This window comes from Scyliorhinus torazame, chromosome 13 (genome assembly GCF_047496885.1).
Source record: "Scyliorhinus torazame isolate Kashiwa2021f chromosome 13, sScyTor2.1, whole genome shotgun sequence".
NCBI lineage: Eukaryota > Metazoa > Chordata > Chondrichthyes > Carcharhiniformes > Scyliorhinidae > Scyliorhinus > Scyliorhinus torazame.
The window spans coordinates 41,698,045-41,711,264 of NC_092719.1; the positions used below are offsets into that span (position 1 = coordinate 41,698,045).

The 13,220-nt window shown below is 43.8% G+C and overlaps 1 protein-coding gene across 4 annotated transcripts in view; it reads left to right on the forward strand.

The window, feature by feature from the left end:
• Window positions 1-13,220, forward strand: part of mlc1 (modulator of VRAC current 1) — a 35,312-nt gene that overhangs the window by 15,049 nt on the left and 7,043 nt on the right. For all 4 annotated transcript variants that reach the window (XM_072471443.1, XM_072471444.1, XM_072471442.1 and 1 more), the window contains 5 exons: window positions 553-654; window positions 1,034-1,105; window positions 3,530-3,646; window positions 4,792-4,848; window positions 6,959-7,081. In XM_072471443.1, coding sequence (XP_072327544.1) covers window positions 553-654; window positions 1,034-1,105; window positions 3,530-3,646; window positions 4,792-4,848; window positions 6,959-7,081 — 471 coding nt within the window. The remainder of the gene's footprint in view (window positions 1-552; window positions 655-1,033; window positions 1,106-3,529; window positions 3,647-4,791; window positions 4,849-6,958; window positions 7,082-13,220) is intronic.

Below are 13,220 nucleotides of genomic sequence, written 5' to 3' on the forward strand. Positions count from 1 at the left end.
AACACAACACTTGCCTAATGGGAAATGAGCAGCAGAAGTTTAAAACACACTGCTTCAACATGGGTGGGTGTCCTGTAGGCCCCCAAGCTTCGACTTGTGTACTGTCAGCTGTGGCTGCGGCCTCTTCCATGATGTAAATAAAAAGGTATGTTGTCAGAAGACTGGCCTTGGCAAGAGATTATTATAACGTGGAAACCACAGAACATCCACCCATTTAGTACAGCAGGATTATCACTTTTGGAGTGTTGGCGATGTAAAATTATTTGACTAGATTAAATTCAGCTTCAGGTACAGCATTGAAATAGAATAGATATGTAATTGGCAATCTGCGACATTATTATTTGTGAGTGCTCACGGCATGTAGCCTAGAATCTGTCAAACTCGGCTACATCCTATAGCATATGGAGGATGCAAGTCCTTTGAAAAATGAAATCTTTTATCAGTTAAGTAAGGACTGTTTCTTTCTATTTACTTTAGGCTTAAAAGCAGAGGTGGATATTTAAATGAGCTTGTTTAATGCATATATATTTTACAATTTATTTCCTTTCACAGATAAACTTTAATCTTGTTTTACTTGTACTTCTGGAAATACTCATGGCAAGTAAGGTCATCCTATCAGCAAGATCCGATACTGAATGCTGTAAACGAAAGAAAGTAAGTTTCCCAATTGCCAAACTTGAGATTACGGAGGATAGAATAGTGACTTTCAATTTAAGTATCAGAACACACTGAAATTTTCAAATTGATGCAGCTAACGTAAACCATGTCTACAATCTTTTTATTGTTCAACGATAATATTCAAAATTAAGGCAGCTTCATGAGCATTTAACTCGTTAGATTTTAAAGATTTTCACAACGTTTTCTTATTTTTCTACATATATACTTGTTGTAAACAGTGATATGGAGGTTAAAGAAGCTATTTTGCACTGGAGTGACAATGTGAATTTTCTGAGACCTCAATGGTTTTTCATTGGATGTAACTCCTTTATGCTTTATCTTTCGGCTGATTTATCTTTATCAAATGAATCTGTAGGTCCTGTCATATGATGAAACAGCTTTATTGTGCCGCATAAAATTTCCATCTCGTACCCTGAAGTCCTATTCAGTAAGTAACTATTACATAAGGTCTGTAATGCTTGGCATTGGTTGCTTTGCTTGTATTCATTAATTGGAGGGAGGTTGTGTAGTGCAATGGGCGTGCCACTCCTCTGGATCAGAGATTCTGGGTTCAAGTCCCACTTGAGGGCTGGATAGCTAGAGAAGTGCCTAATGTGGCCAAACAGGTTGGTTATCAGCCTGTAAGTTCTTTAAATATGCATAATGGTAAAGAGCAGGAGGCTTCCCTGGTCAGCCATGTTGCAAAAGGCAATGACAAACCACTGTACAAACAATCCAATGGAAGTCTATGATTGCCAGTGCCCTTTCAGGACATGGTACCTGAAGGAGGAGCAATTATTTAGAAAATCTGATATAAGAAATAATAAATAATGAAGCATCAGTCACCTGGAATTCAAATGCTCGGCAACATATTTTTATTTATCTTTATTATATTGTTGGCATGGGTTCTTAGCGAAACTACTTGAGAAGGTATGTAACAGGAGAGCATGCTGTCATACCTGTTCTTAGAAGATGGGGAAAGAAGGCAAAATAAGCAAAGATTTGAGTTTACATTTTAGGATCTGAAGGCTTCTAAAGGAATCATTGGCAGATACACAACTAGTAGTAGTTACTAGTGCTCTTGATTTTCTTAAAACATTGTTTACAAAGACTCTATGTCACAGTCCAACAGGTTCATATTGGTGTTTACTTTCCAATTTCGGCATGACAGCACGGTGGTGCAGTGGTTAGCACTGCTGCCTCACGATGCGGAGGACCCGGGTTAAATCCCGACACCCAGGTCACTGTCCGTGTGGAGTTTGCACTTTCTCACCATGTCTGCATGGGTCTCATCCCCACAGCCCAAAATAATATGCAGGGTAGGTGGATTGGCCATGCTAAATTGCTCCTTAATTGGAAAAAAATAATTGGGTACTCCAACTTTAGAAAGCAAAATACATTCCAATTACGGCTTCTCCTTATCAGATAATAAGGCCGTATAAAACAAGAGCAGGAGTAGGTCATTTGATGCATCAAGCCTGTTCCGACATTCAATGAGATAATGGCCTGAACGCCACTTTCTTTCCTGTCCACCATAATCCTTGAATCCTCTGTCAATCAAAAATGTGTCTAACTCAGCCTTGAACATATTAATTGACCCAGTTTCTATTGCTATCTGTGGAAGAGAATTTGAAGGGCTAACAACTCGCTGGGAGAGAATATTCCTCCTCACTCTGTCTTAAATGGGAGACTCTGTGCCCATCATAACAACCCACCCACAATTAATTCCACCTACTTCCACATCTTAAAATAACCCCAATATGTTAGGATGTGGCCCACTGTGAATCACTCTCAGGAAGCAGAATTTGAAAAATCTATGTCGTTACCATTTTTGTCATTACCCATCCTTGATTTTCACTTTTTTTAAAAGGTCACATTAGAACATTTAAAGAATTTGTAACCTAAAACCTCTCGAATCTATTGATATCCTTTGCATACAGCTGTCTTGATCAGGGAACAACGGTTACATTTGTAATATGAAAGAAACTGCCCTATTCAAGCCATGACTACAATACCTTCATAAGAATTTTTGACCTTTTGATTCTCCATTTACCAGATCATTTACCGGGGTGGCACGGTAGCACAGTGGTTAGCACAGTTGCTTCACAGTTCCAGGGTCCCAGGTTCGATTCCCGGCTTGGGTCACTGTCTGTGCGGAGTCTGCATTTTCTCCCCGTGTCTGCATGGGTTTCCTCCGGGTGCTCCGGTTTCCTCCCACAGTCCAAAGATGTGCAAGTTAGGTGGATTGGACATGCTAAATTGCCCTTACTGTCCAAAAATGTTGGGTGGGGTTACTGGGATAGGGTGGAGGTGTGGGCTTAGGTAGGGTGCTCTTTCAAAGGGCCAGTGCAGACTTGATGGGCCGAATGGCCTCTTTCTGCACAGTAAATTCTAGTATTCTATGAATATTCCTCTCATGTGCTATAGGAATTGAGCTGGTAACCATGTAAAGAATTTACACTTCTTTAAAATGGTCTCAGCATGAAACTCATTTCAGATGGATACATTTGTTTGGATTAACTCAGCACAGGAATTGTATGACATACATTTTAAATTGGGGAGGGAATATTTAGGTAAAATATTGGATTATTGCTGGTCTCTGATGCTAGCTGATTAACTTGTATAAATGGCCTGCACCAGTATGTGACTGACGTAAAACATGATGACAAATTGCTATTAATAAAATACTTCTGTGACATGCTAATAACATGCTAAGATTTCAATCTTCAGCAGCATTAGTTCTATTACAACTATTACAGCCAGTTTGTTGAAATTATATGGTACTCTTTAAATACTGCTGGAATAACCAGTAGTCAGTGAAATCATGCATTAACTATGAATACCAGGTGACACTTTCTTTGAATGTCCGCAGATAGTTGAAGTGATTGTGGCAATTTGTGCAGTTTTTGGCGGAATTATTGCTCTGAATATGGGTGCTTTGGTTCCTGGACCTTACCTATCTGTGACATTCTTTTGGATTTTGGCTGCAGTAAGTTAATATAAAATTTGATAACAGTTTGTCTGAATTTTGTACTATCATCATTAACTGAACAGTATTGTGAAACTTGGAATTAATTTCGAATGTGCAAAGCTTTAAAATTTCAAACCCAGTTCATAAAACTGTAAGTAAGATTGTAACAATTCAAAAAATTTTTGATCAATACAATTATTTTTCTGTGGAATAGATGAACATAGATATTTATATTTACAAAAGTGTTGACTGAAAAGTGGTGTGAAGAAGTTTTATATTTGGGCAGTCTAGAGTTTCCTCTGCATTTTCACCCAGATACATCTGTAACTTACACAAGTTCTTTTGAATACAGATAGTTTATTTTATTGGGAATGAAATAGGTATTCTTAATATCTAAACGGTAGCCAGCTGACGATTCGGGTGTATTGTATTGTTTCCGACAGAGTGAGACCCCACTTAGAAAGTCAAAGTCTTTTGTTGTAGCCATCATTTGGGTCAAAATGTGCAGGGTTCCTCTTAAAGCTAATCATTAGATCCTTAGATGAGTTTTTATATTTTCACAAAACATTTTGGTCTCATTTTGGTCTGACAGCTCAGCATGATAGTCATTTCACTCCAGCAATGCTTTAAGCTTCATCAAAGGTCAACTATCAATTCCTGCACTTATTTTTTATATAATCCCATGTATATATTGATTGGTGCAATGAGGAAGGTTCACTTGGCTTAAAAAAATATTTTATTTGCTACTTCACATTATATCTGTTGAAAGCAACTACCTTTGGTTAGATTTCTTATTTATTCAAGGAGAGCTATTTCTTCAAATATTCAATGTTTACTAATGCCTCGTCATGTTAAAGTAAAAAGAAAACCTTTGAGTATAAGGTTTTATATACTACATTGAAATGGAAGATCAGTTCCCTGAAGTGAATTCCTTGTAGGAATGCACCCTGTTCAACTCCCCGCTTCTCTCAATCTCCAATCATGAAATCAATGTCTGCTTTGCGTGAGGAGGCTTAACTTATTTCAATAACTATGGTCACTTTTACTAATTGATCTCTTTTAAAATGAGATAAATGGGTAAAATGAGATACAGCACTTCTGTTTTCAGGAGATTTTAATCAGGATTTAACACAAACTTTCTTCATGATAATTTCTTCTTCCAGTGTTTTCCTGGTGCTATTGCAAGCCACGTGGCAGCAGAATATCCCAGCAAGTTCTTGGTATGTAGTTAACGAATGTGATGAATTTCTATTATCCAACACTCTTCAGTTTTATTATGAGATCATCTTTGGCATCAAAGCATTTTGTTGCATTGCGTTGTGTGGTATTGTAATTGTCTGCTAACATGGCTGGGAGCCAATAGGAGTCAGCAGTGTGGACATAGAAATGTGGGAGCAATCTCGAGGTCTGCATGGTGAGGTGCTCATTATATTGGGCCTTGGGCCTCATTACCATTGAGATCGCAAGCTGCAAAGAGTAACAGGCAGCTTACTGGGGAAATGTGGTGCAAGATGAAGCCTTTGCAATGACAATGGCAACCATCAGGTTAGTTATCAAAGGACACTGGAAAGGCTAGTGTGACGGGGGTTGTGTTTGACCTGCCGAAGAGCAGGTTGACCAGATCAACTACTCCCCATTGTATCTTACTCCATATTCTAATCATGTTCTGGGTAATTCAAATACTCACTTTCTGACACTTCTAGTAGCTTAGTTCCAAGGTTATTTTGCTACAATATAGAGGAATAGATAGCATTGCTATCTATTTGAAGAATTGATGTGAGTGAGAGATGGAATTTGTTTTTGAAATGGCAGGAATTATTAATTAGTAAAGAAACAATTGTCTCAGATCATTCTTAAATAAGAAGAAATTAAGCATTAGTATAATGTCTTCAACAGTCAGATAATTGAAAAGAAGTATGATTAATATTCATAGTCATCAAAAAAATTTAATGAAAAATCTTTCACTCATGAGTACTGTGGTAGTGTAGTCACCACTAACTGTATTGGATGTATATTAGATGTAGTATGGTAAGACTCCTGTACTAGAGGTACATGGGTAAATCCCTGCCTGCTGGCTCTGCCCAGTAGGCGGCGTATAAATGTGTGTGCTCACCGGTGCTGCTCACATTCTGGTAGCAGCTACAGGAGGCCACACATCTTTGCTCAATAAAGCCTCGATTATTCACTACTCCCATCTTTGTAGTAATTGATAGTGCATCAAGTACCTGTGATCAAATCGGAAAGATCAGCTTGGAAGTGTAAACTAACCTCAAAGTGAGGTATTGAGTTAACATTAGTCTTTGTCTCATAGAGCACTTCATTTATGCTGTTTAAACATAACATGCATAATTTAGCTTATTTCAGACTGTTGAATTCTTTGGAATCATTGTACCTTGACGATATCATTCACTGTTAAAAAGAATCTAAATAAATAAAATTAACAAAAGGGTGGTTAAATTAAAGAACATAACATAAGAACTAGGAGCAGGAGTAGGCCATCTGGCCCCTCGAGCCTGCTACGCCATTCAGTGAGATCATGGCTGATCTTTTGTGGACTCAGCTCCACTTTCCGGCCCGAACACCATAACCCTTAATCCGTTTATTCTTCAACAAACCATCTATCTTTATCTTAAAAGCATTTAATGAAGGAGCCTCAACTGCTTCACTGGGCAAGGAATTCCATAGATTCACAACCCTTTGGGTGAAGAAGTTTGTCCTAAGCTCAGTCCTAAATCTACTTCCCCTTATTTTGAGGCTATGCCCCCTAGTTCTGCCTTCACCCGCCAGTGGAAACAACCTGCCCGCATCTATCCTACCTATTCCCTTCATAATTTTATGTTTCTATAAGATCCCCCCGTATCCTTCTAAATTCCAACGGGTACAGTCCCAGTCTACTCAACCTCTCCTCGTAATCCAACCCCTTCAACCCTGGTGACTCTCCTCTGCACACCCTCCAGCGCCAGTACGTCCTTTCTCAGGTAAAAAGCTTCATGGTTTGATTTTTAAAAGACTAATGGTTGATACTCATTATAAAAGTCTTAGATCTGGCCATTTATAGAATGTTATTCTTATTAGATTTTTTACAATACCTCCTGTTGTAAATGGGACACTGCTATTCTGGTATGAGTCTCAACGGTGATGTTCTGCTTTGAGAATCAGAGGTTCTGAAACGTTTGATCATCGATGTACCCATGAAAGATAAATCACCATTACAGTGTAGCCTGTTTAGCCTGCTCAGCATATGGGTTGGATATTTGATTTTTATCTTGTGAATGGTTTCACATTAAAAGTGTGTAATTAAGTACAAGATTTTTTTTCGTTTTTGTTTAGATTGAGGTCCTAATTGCCATAAGCAGTGTCACAACTCCAATGCTATTTACAGCCACTGGATATCTATCCTTCAGCATAATGAAATTTGTTAACATCTTTCGACTGAGCTCAACAAGTTTGCGTGTAAGTATGCCAGCTAAGAAAAAAAATCTTCATTTTCTGTGATGCTTTATTAGTACAATTCTTGCCAAACCACATCTGTAAATATTGAAGAATATGCTAAATATAATACAGGCCAACTAATACTGTACCTGCTATTAGTTATTACCATTATTGATATTAGAGGCAAATAAAATATTTGTAGAAGGTCTTGTGGCGCAGTGGGTAGTGTCCCTGCCTCTTAGCCAGAAGCTCCAGGTTTGAGTCCCACGCTAGGATTTGATGGCCAAGGAAAGTGCATTCATGATGCAATCAATAGGCTGTGTATCAACCTGCAAAATCCTTCCAACATATGCCAATAGCAGGTGGTATGAGCGGAAGGGACTCCTGATCAGCCACGCTTGGTGTGGAGTGGTGCCCTTCCAGTTATAATCCTCTGGCAACAGGTTAGTGATCTGTTTCAAGAAAAACCTCCCTATGGAACCAGATCAAAGTCTGCCTTGTGCACTACTAGGTGTGAGAAAAGAAACAAAAACCCCTTTAAGAGCTTAAATATTACTACTCCTTTAAGTACAGTTTCTCTGACCATTTGCTAGTGTATCTGTAATTAAGATTTTTTTTTAAAAACGCATTTAATTCAAACTTGTATCAAAATAGGTTATAACAAATAAACACCCCGGGAAACATTCTTCCCAACAGTCAACGATACAGTCTGTACGGATTTTTCTCCTACCCCCCCCCCCCCCCCCCACCACGACGAACAGCTCCTCAAACACAGTCGCAAACATCCCCCACCTTTTCTCAAACTCCCCTGCTGAGCCCTTTAACTCATACTTTATCTTCTCTAACCGCAGGAAGTCACCCAACCATGCTGCTACCCCCGGTGGCGATGCCGACCGCCACGCCAGCAAAATTCATCGCCGTGCAATCAGAGAGGCAAAGGCCAAGACATCGGCCTTCCTCCTCTCCATGAGCTCCGGCTTCTCTGAAACCCCAAATATCGCCACCAAAGGGTCCGGGTCCACTCCCTCCTCCACTATCCTGGCTAAGACCGCGAATACTCCCGCCCAGAATCTTCCCAATTTTTCACAACCCCAAAACATGTGCGCATGATTCGCTGGCCCCCGCCCACACCTCTCACACTCATCTGCTACCCCCTGAAAGAACCCACTCATTCTCGCCAGAGTCATATGCACCCTGTGCACCACCTTAAACTGTATCAGGCTCATCCTTGCACAAGAGGTCCCGTTTACCCTTCGCAGTGCCTCACTCCATACTCCCCAATGATCTCCATTCCCAACTCCGCTTCCCATTTCTTCTTGATCTTCACCACCCGCTCGCCTCCCTGCTCCCCCAGCCACTTAGATGTATCCCCAATTCTTCCCTCTCCTTCCACATCCGGAAGCAGCAGTTGCTCCAGCAGGGTGTATCCTGGCAATCTAGGGAACCCCTTCCAGACCTTTCGTGCAAACTCCACATACCTGAACTCAGTACCCCTCGGCAGCTCTACCCTCTCCCTTAGCTCCTCCAGACTGGCGAACCCTTCCTCTAAATACAAATCCCTCACCTTGACCAGCCCCATTTCCCTCCACCTCCTGTATACACTATCCATCCCCCCCGGCTCAAACCTATGATTCTCGCACAGCGGCGTTAGCACCGACATCCCTTCCACCCTAAAATGCCTCCTCAGCTGATTCCATATCTTCACCGTGGACTACACCACTGGGCTCCCTGAATACCTCCTCGGAGCCATTGGCAATGCTGCCGTCATCATAGCCCTCAAACTAGACCCCTTACAAGATTCCTCCTCAATCTTAACCCACTCTACCCCTTCTCCTTCCCACCACTGCCGCACCTTGTCCAATAATAATGAAGCAAGTTTGGCAATGCCAACCCCCCTGCTGCCTCTGCCTCTGTAGCAGGGCCCTCCCCACCCTCGGCACCTTCCCCGCCCATACAAAGTCAGAGATGATTGTGTCCACTTTCCGAAAAAAGGCCTTTGGTATAAAGATCGGGAGAGCCTGTAAGATAAACACGAACCTCGCCAGGATATTCATTTTCACCACTTGGACCGTCCCCGCCAATGCTAAGTGCAGTGCATCCCACCTCTTAAGATCCTCCCTGGTCTCCTCCACCAGCTTTGTTAAGTTCCACTTATGGAGCCCCATTCATTCCGTCGCTACCTGAATCCCCAAGTACCTAAACCTATCCCTCGCTACCGTAATGGCATCCCCCCCTAAATTAGCCCATTCACCAGGAATACCTCGCTTTTCCCTACATTCAGCTTGTATCCCGAGAACCCGCCAAACCTCCTCAACAGGCCCATAATCCTTCCCATACTCTCCAACGGATCCGAAACATACAGCAAGAGGTCATTGGCATAGAGCGACACCCGATTCTCCCTCTGTCCCCTCATTATCCCCTGCCATTCTGCCAACCCCCTGAGAGCCATCGCCAATAGCTCTATGGCCAGTGCAAACAACAGCGGCGACAGCGGGCACCCCTGCCTCGTACCCCTGTGTAAGTCAAAGCTTTGTGAGCTCATATTATTCGTCCTCACCCTCGCTCTTGGTGCCACATACAGCAACCGCACCCATGCCACAAATCTTGGCCCAAACCCAAACCTTCCCAAAACTTCGAACAAGTACCGCCACTCCACCCGATCAAATCCTTTCTCCGTGTCCATGGACACCACCACCTCTGGTACCAGAGCTCTCGACGGATTCATCACCACATTCAACAGCCGTCTGATATTACTCGCGAGCTGCCTGCCCTTCATGAAGCCTGTTTGATCTTCTGCAACCATCCCCGGGACACAATCCTCCATCCTCCCCGCCAACAACTTAGCCAATACTTTCACATCCGTGTTCAATAGTGATATGGGTCTATACGACCCACATTCCACCGGATCCTTCCCTTTTTTTGGGATTAGTGTGATTACTGCCTTCTTCATCATTTCCGGCAACTCCCTCTTTTCCAGTGCTTCATTAAACTTCCCCAACAGATGTGGTGCCAGGTCCGCCGCAAATTCCTTATAAAATTCTGCCGGCTACCCATCCGGCCCAGGGGCCTTCCCCGACTTCATACCCCTGATACTATCCAGCACCTCCCTCAGTCACAGGGGCTCCTCCCATGCCTGCCTCTTTGCTTCCTCCACCTGGGGAAATTCCAGCTCATCCAGAAACCACCTCATGTCCCCCTCCTCTCCTCCTGGGCCTGCCTCATAAAGTACTCGGGATAAAGTACTCATAATACTCTCTAAATGCCTCATTTACCTTCCCTGGCTCTGACACCACATCCCCAGCCCCAGTCCGGATCTTCAATATTTCCCTGGACGCAGCCTGCCTCTGCAGCTGGTGTGCCAGCATGCGGCTCGCCTTCTCCCCATACTTGTATTGCACCCCTCGTGCCCTACGCAGTTGCCCTATCGCCCTCCCCATTGTCAGCCTATCAAATTGCCCCTGCAATGTTTTCCTCCTCGTCAATCCCTCCACGGTGGGCACCCTCGAATATTCCCTGTCCACCTCCATTATCTCGCTCACTAGACGGTCATGTTCTGCCTTCCTTTCCTTATTCGCACGAACCGTAAATGAGATCATTTCTCCCCGGACCACTGCCTTCAGTGCTTCCCAAAAATTGCCTGCCGACACCTCCCCATTCTGATTGAACTCCACATAATCCCTAATCGCTAACCGCACCTTATCACAAAAACCTCCATCCGCCAACAACCCCGAGTCAAACCTCCACCCCGGCCTCTGCTCTCGTCCCGTACTGAACCGAATATCCAGCCAGTGGGGTGCATGGCCCGAGATAACTATCCCGGCATCCACTGCCTCCTCCACCCCAACCAAAATCTCCCGACTCACTACAAAGTAATCAATCCTCGAATACACCTTAAAGACGTGTGAAAAGAAGGAATACTTCCTTCCTCATGGGTTCTGAAAGTGCCATGGATCCACCATACCCATCCTCTCCATAAACCCCCCCCCAGCTCCCTTGCCATTCGTACCCTACCCATCGACCTGGGGCTCGATCTATCCACCCTCGGCTCCAGGACACAGTTAAAATCTCCTTCCATGATCAACTGGTACGTGGCCAAATCCGGGATTGCTGCCAGCCACCCCCTCATAAAACCCACATCATCCCAATTTGGGGCATACACATTTACCAACATTACCGGTGCCCCTTCCAATACCCACTCACAATCACATATCTCCCACCTGGATCCCTCACCTCCTTTGCACGCACAAATCCCATTTTGTTGCTCATTAAAATCGCCACACCCCTCGATTTCAAATCAAACCCCGAGTGAAAAACCCGCCCAACCCACCCCTTCCTTAACCTAACCTGGTCCTTCACATGGAGGTGTGTCTCCTGCAAAAAGACAACCCCCGCTTTCAAGCTCCTGAGGTGCGCGAACACCCACAACCTTTTAACCGGCCCATTCAGTCCCCGGACGTTCCATGTTGCCAACCTTACCGGAGGCTTGCACCTCCAATCCCCTCTACCGTCCGTCATCTTCCCCGCTTAACTCCTGCCCCTTTAATTCCACTCTGTACCTAGCCCATTCCAGATGGCCCCTTTAGAAAATACAGCACAGAAGAGGCCCTTCGGCCCACGATGTTGTGCCGAACCTTTGTCCTAGATTAATCATAGATTATCATTGAATTTACAGTGCAGAAAGAGGCCATTCAGCCCCCTGAGTCTGCACCGGCTCTTGGAAAGAGCACCCTACCCAAACTCAACACCTCCACCCAACGCCAAGGGCAATTTTGGACACTAAGGGCAATTTATCATGGCCAATCCATCTACCCTGCACATCTTTGGACTGTGGGAGGAAACCCACGCAGACACGGGGAGGACGTGCAGACTCCGCACAGACAGTGACCCAAGCCGGAATCGAACCTGGGACCCTGGAGCTGTGAAGCAATTGTGCTATCCACAATGCTACCGTGCTGCCCTTAAGAACAAATAAACCTACACTATATCATTTTACCGTAATCCATGTACCTATCCAATAGCTGCTTGAAGGTCCCGAATGTTTCCGACTCAACTACTTCCACAGGCAGTGCATTCCATGCCCCCACTATTCTCTGGGTAAAGAACCTACCTCTGATATCCCTCCTATATCTTCCACCTTTCACCTTAAATTTATGTCCCCTTGTAATGGTTTGTTCCACCTGGGGAAAAAGTCTCTGACTGTCTACTCTATCTATTCCCCTGATCATCTTATAAACCTCTATCAAGTCGCCCCTCATCCTTCTCCGTTCTAATGAGAAAAGGCCTAGCACCCTCAACCTTTCCTTGTAAGACCAACTCTCCATTCCAGGTAACATCCTGGTAAATCTTCTTTGCACCTTTTAGAACATAGAACATAGAAAATACAGCACAGAACAGGCCCTTCGGCCCACGATGTTGTGCCGAACCTTTGTCCTAGATTAATCATAGATTATCATTGAATTTACAGTGCAGAAGGAGGCCATTTGGCCCTTTGAGTCTGCACCAGCTCTTGGAAAGAGCACCCTACCCAAACTCAACACCTCCACCCAACACCAAGGGCAATTTGGACATTAAGGGCAATTTATCATTGGCCAATTCACCTAACCCGCACATCTTTGGACTGTGGGAGGAAACCGGAGCACCCGGAGGAAACCCACGCAGACACGGGGAGGACGTGCAGACTCCGCACAGACAATGACCCAAGCCAGAATCGAACCTGGGACCATGGATCTGTGAGGCAATTGTGCTATCCACAATGCTACCGTGCTGCCCTTAAGAACAAATAAATCTACACTATATCATTTTCCCGCAATCCATGTACCTATCCAACAGCTGCTTGAAGGTCCCTAATGTTTCCGACTCAACTACTTCCACAGGCAGTGCATTCCATGCCCCCACTACTCTCTGGGTAAAGAACCTACCTCTGATATCCCTCCTATATCTTCCACCTTTCACCTTAAATTTATGTCCCCTTGTAATGGTGTGTTCCACCTGGGGAAAAGTCTCTGACTGTCTACTCTATCTATTCCCCTGATCATCTTATAAACCTCTATCAAGTCGCCCCTCATCCTTCTCCGCTCTAATGAGAAAAGGCCTAACACCCTCAACCTTTCCTCGTAAGACCTACTCTCCATTCCAGGCAACATCCTGGTAAATCTTCTTT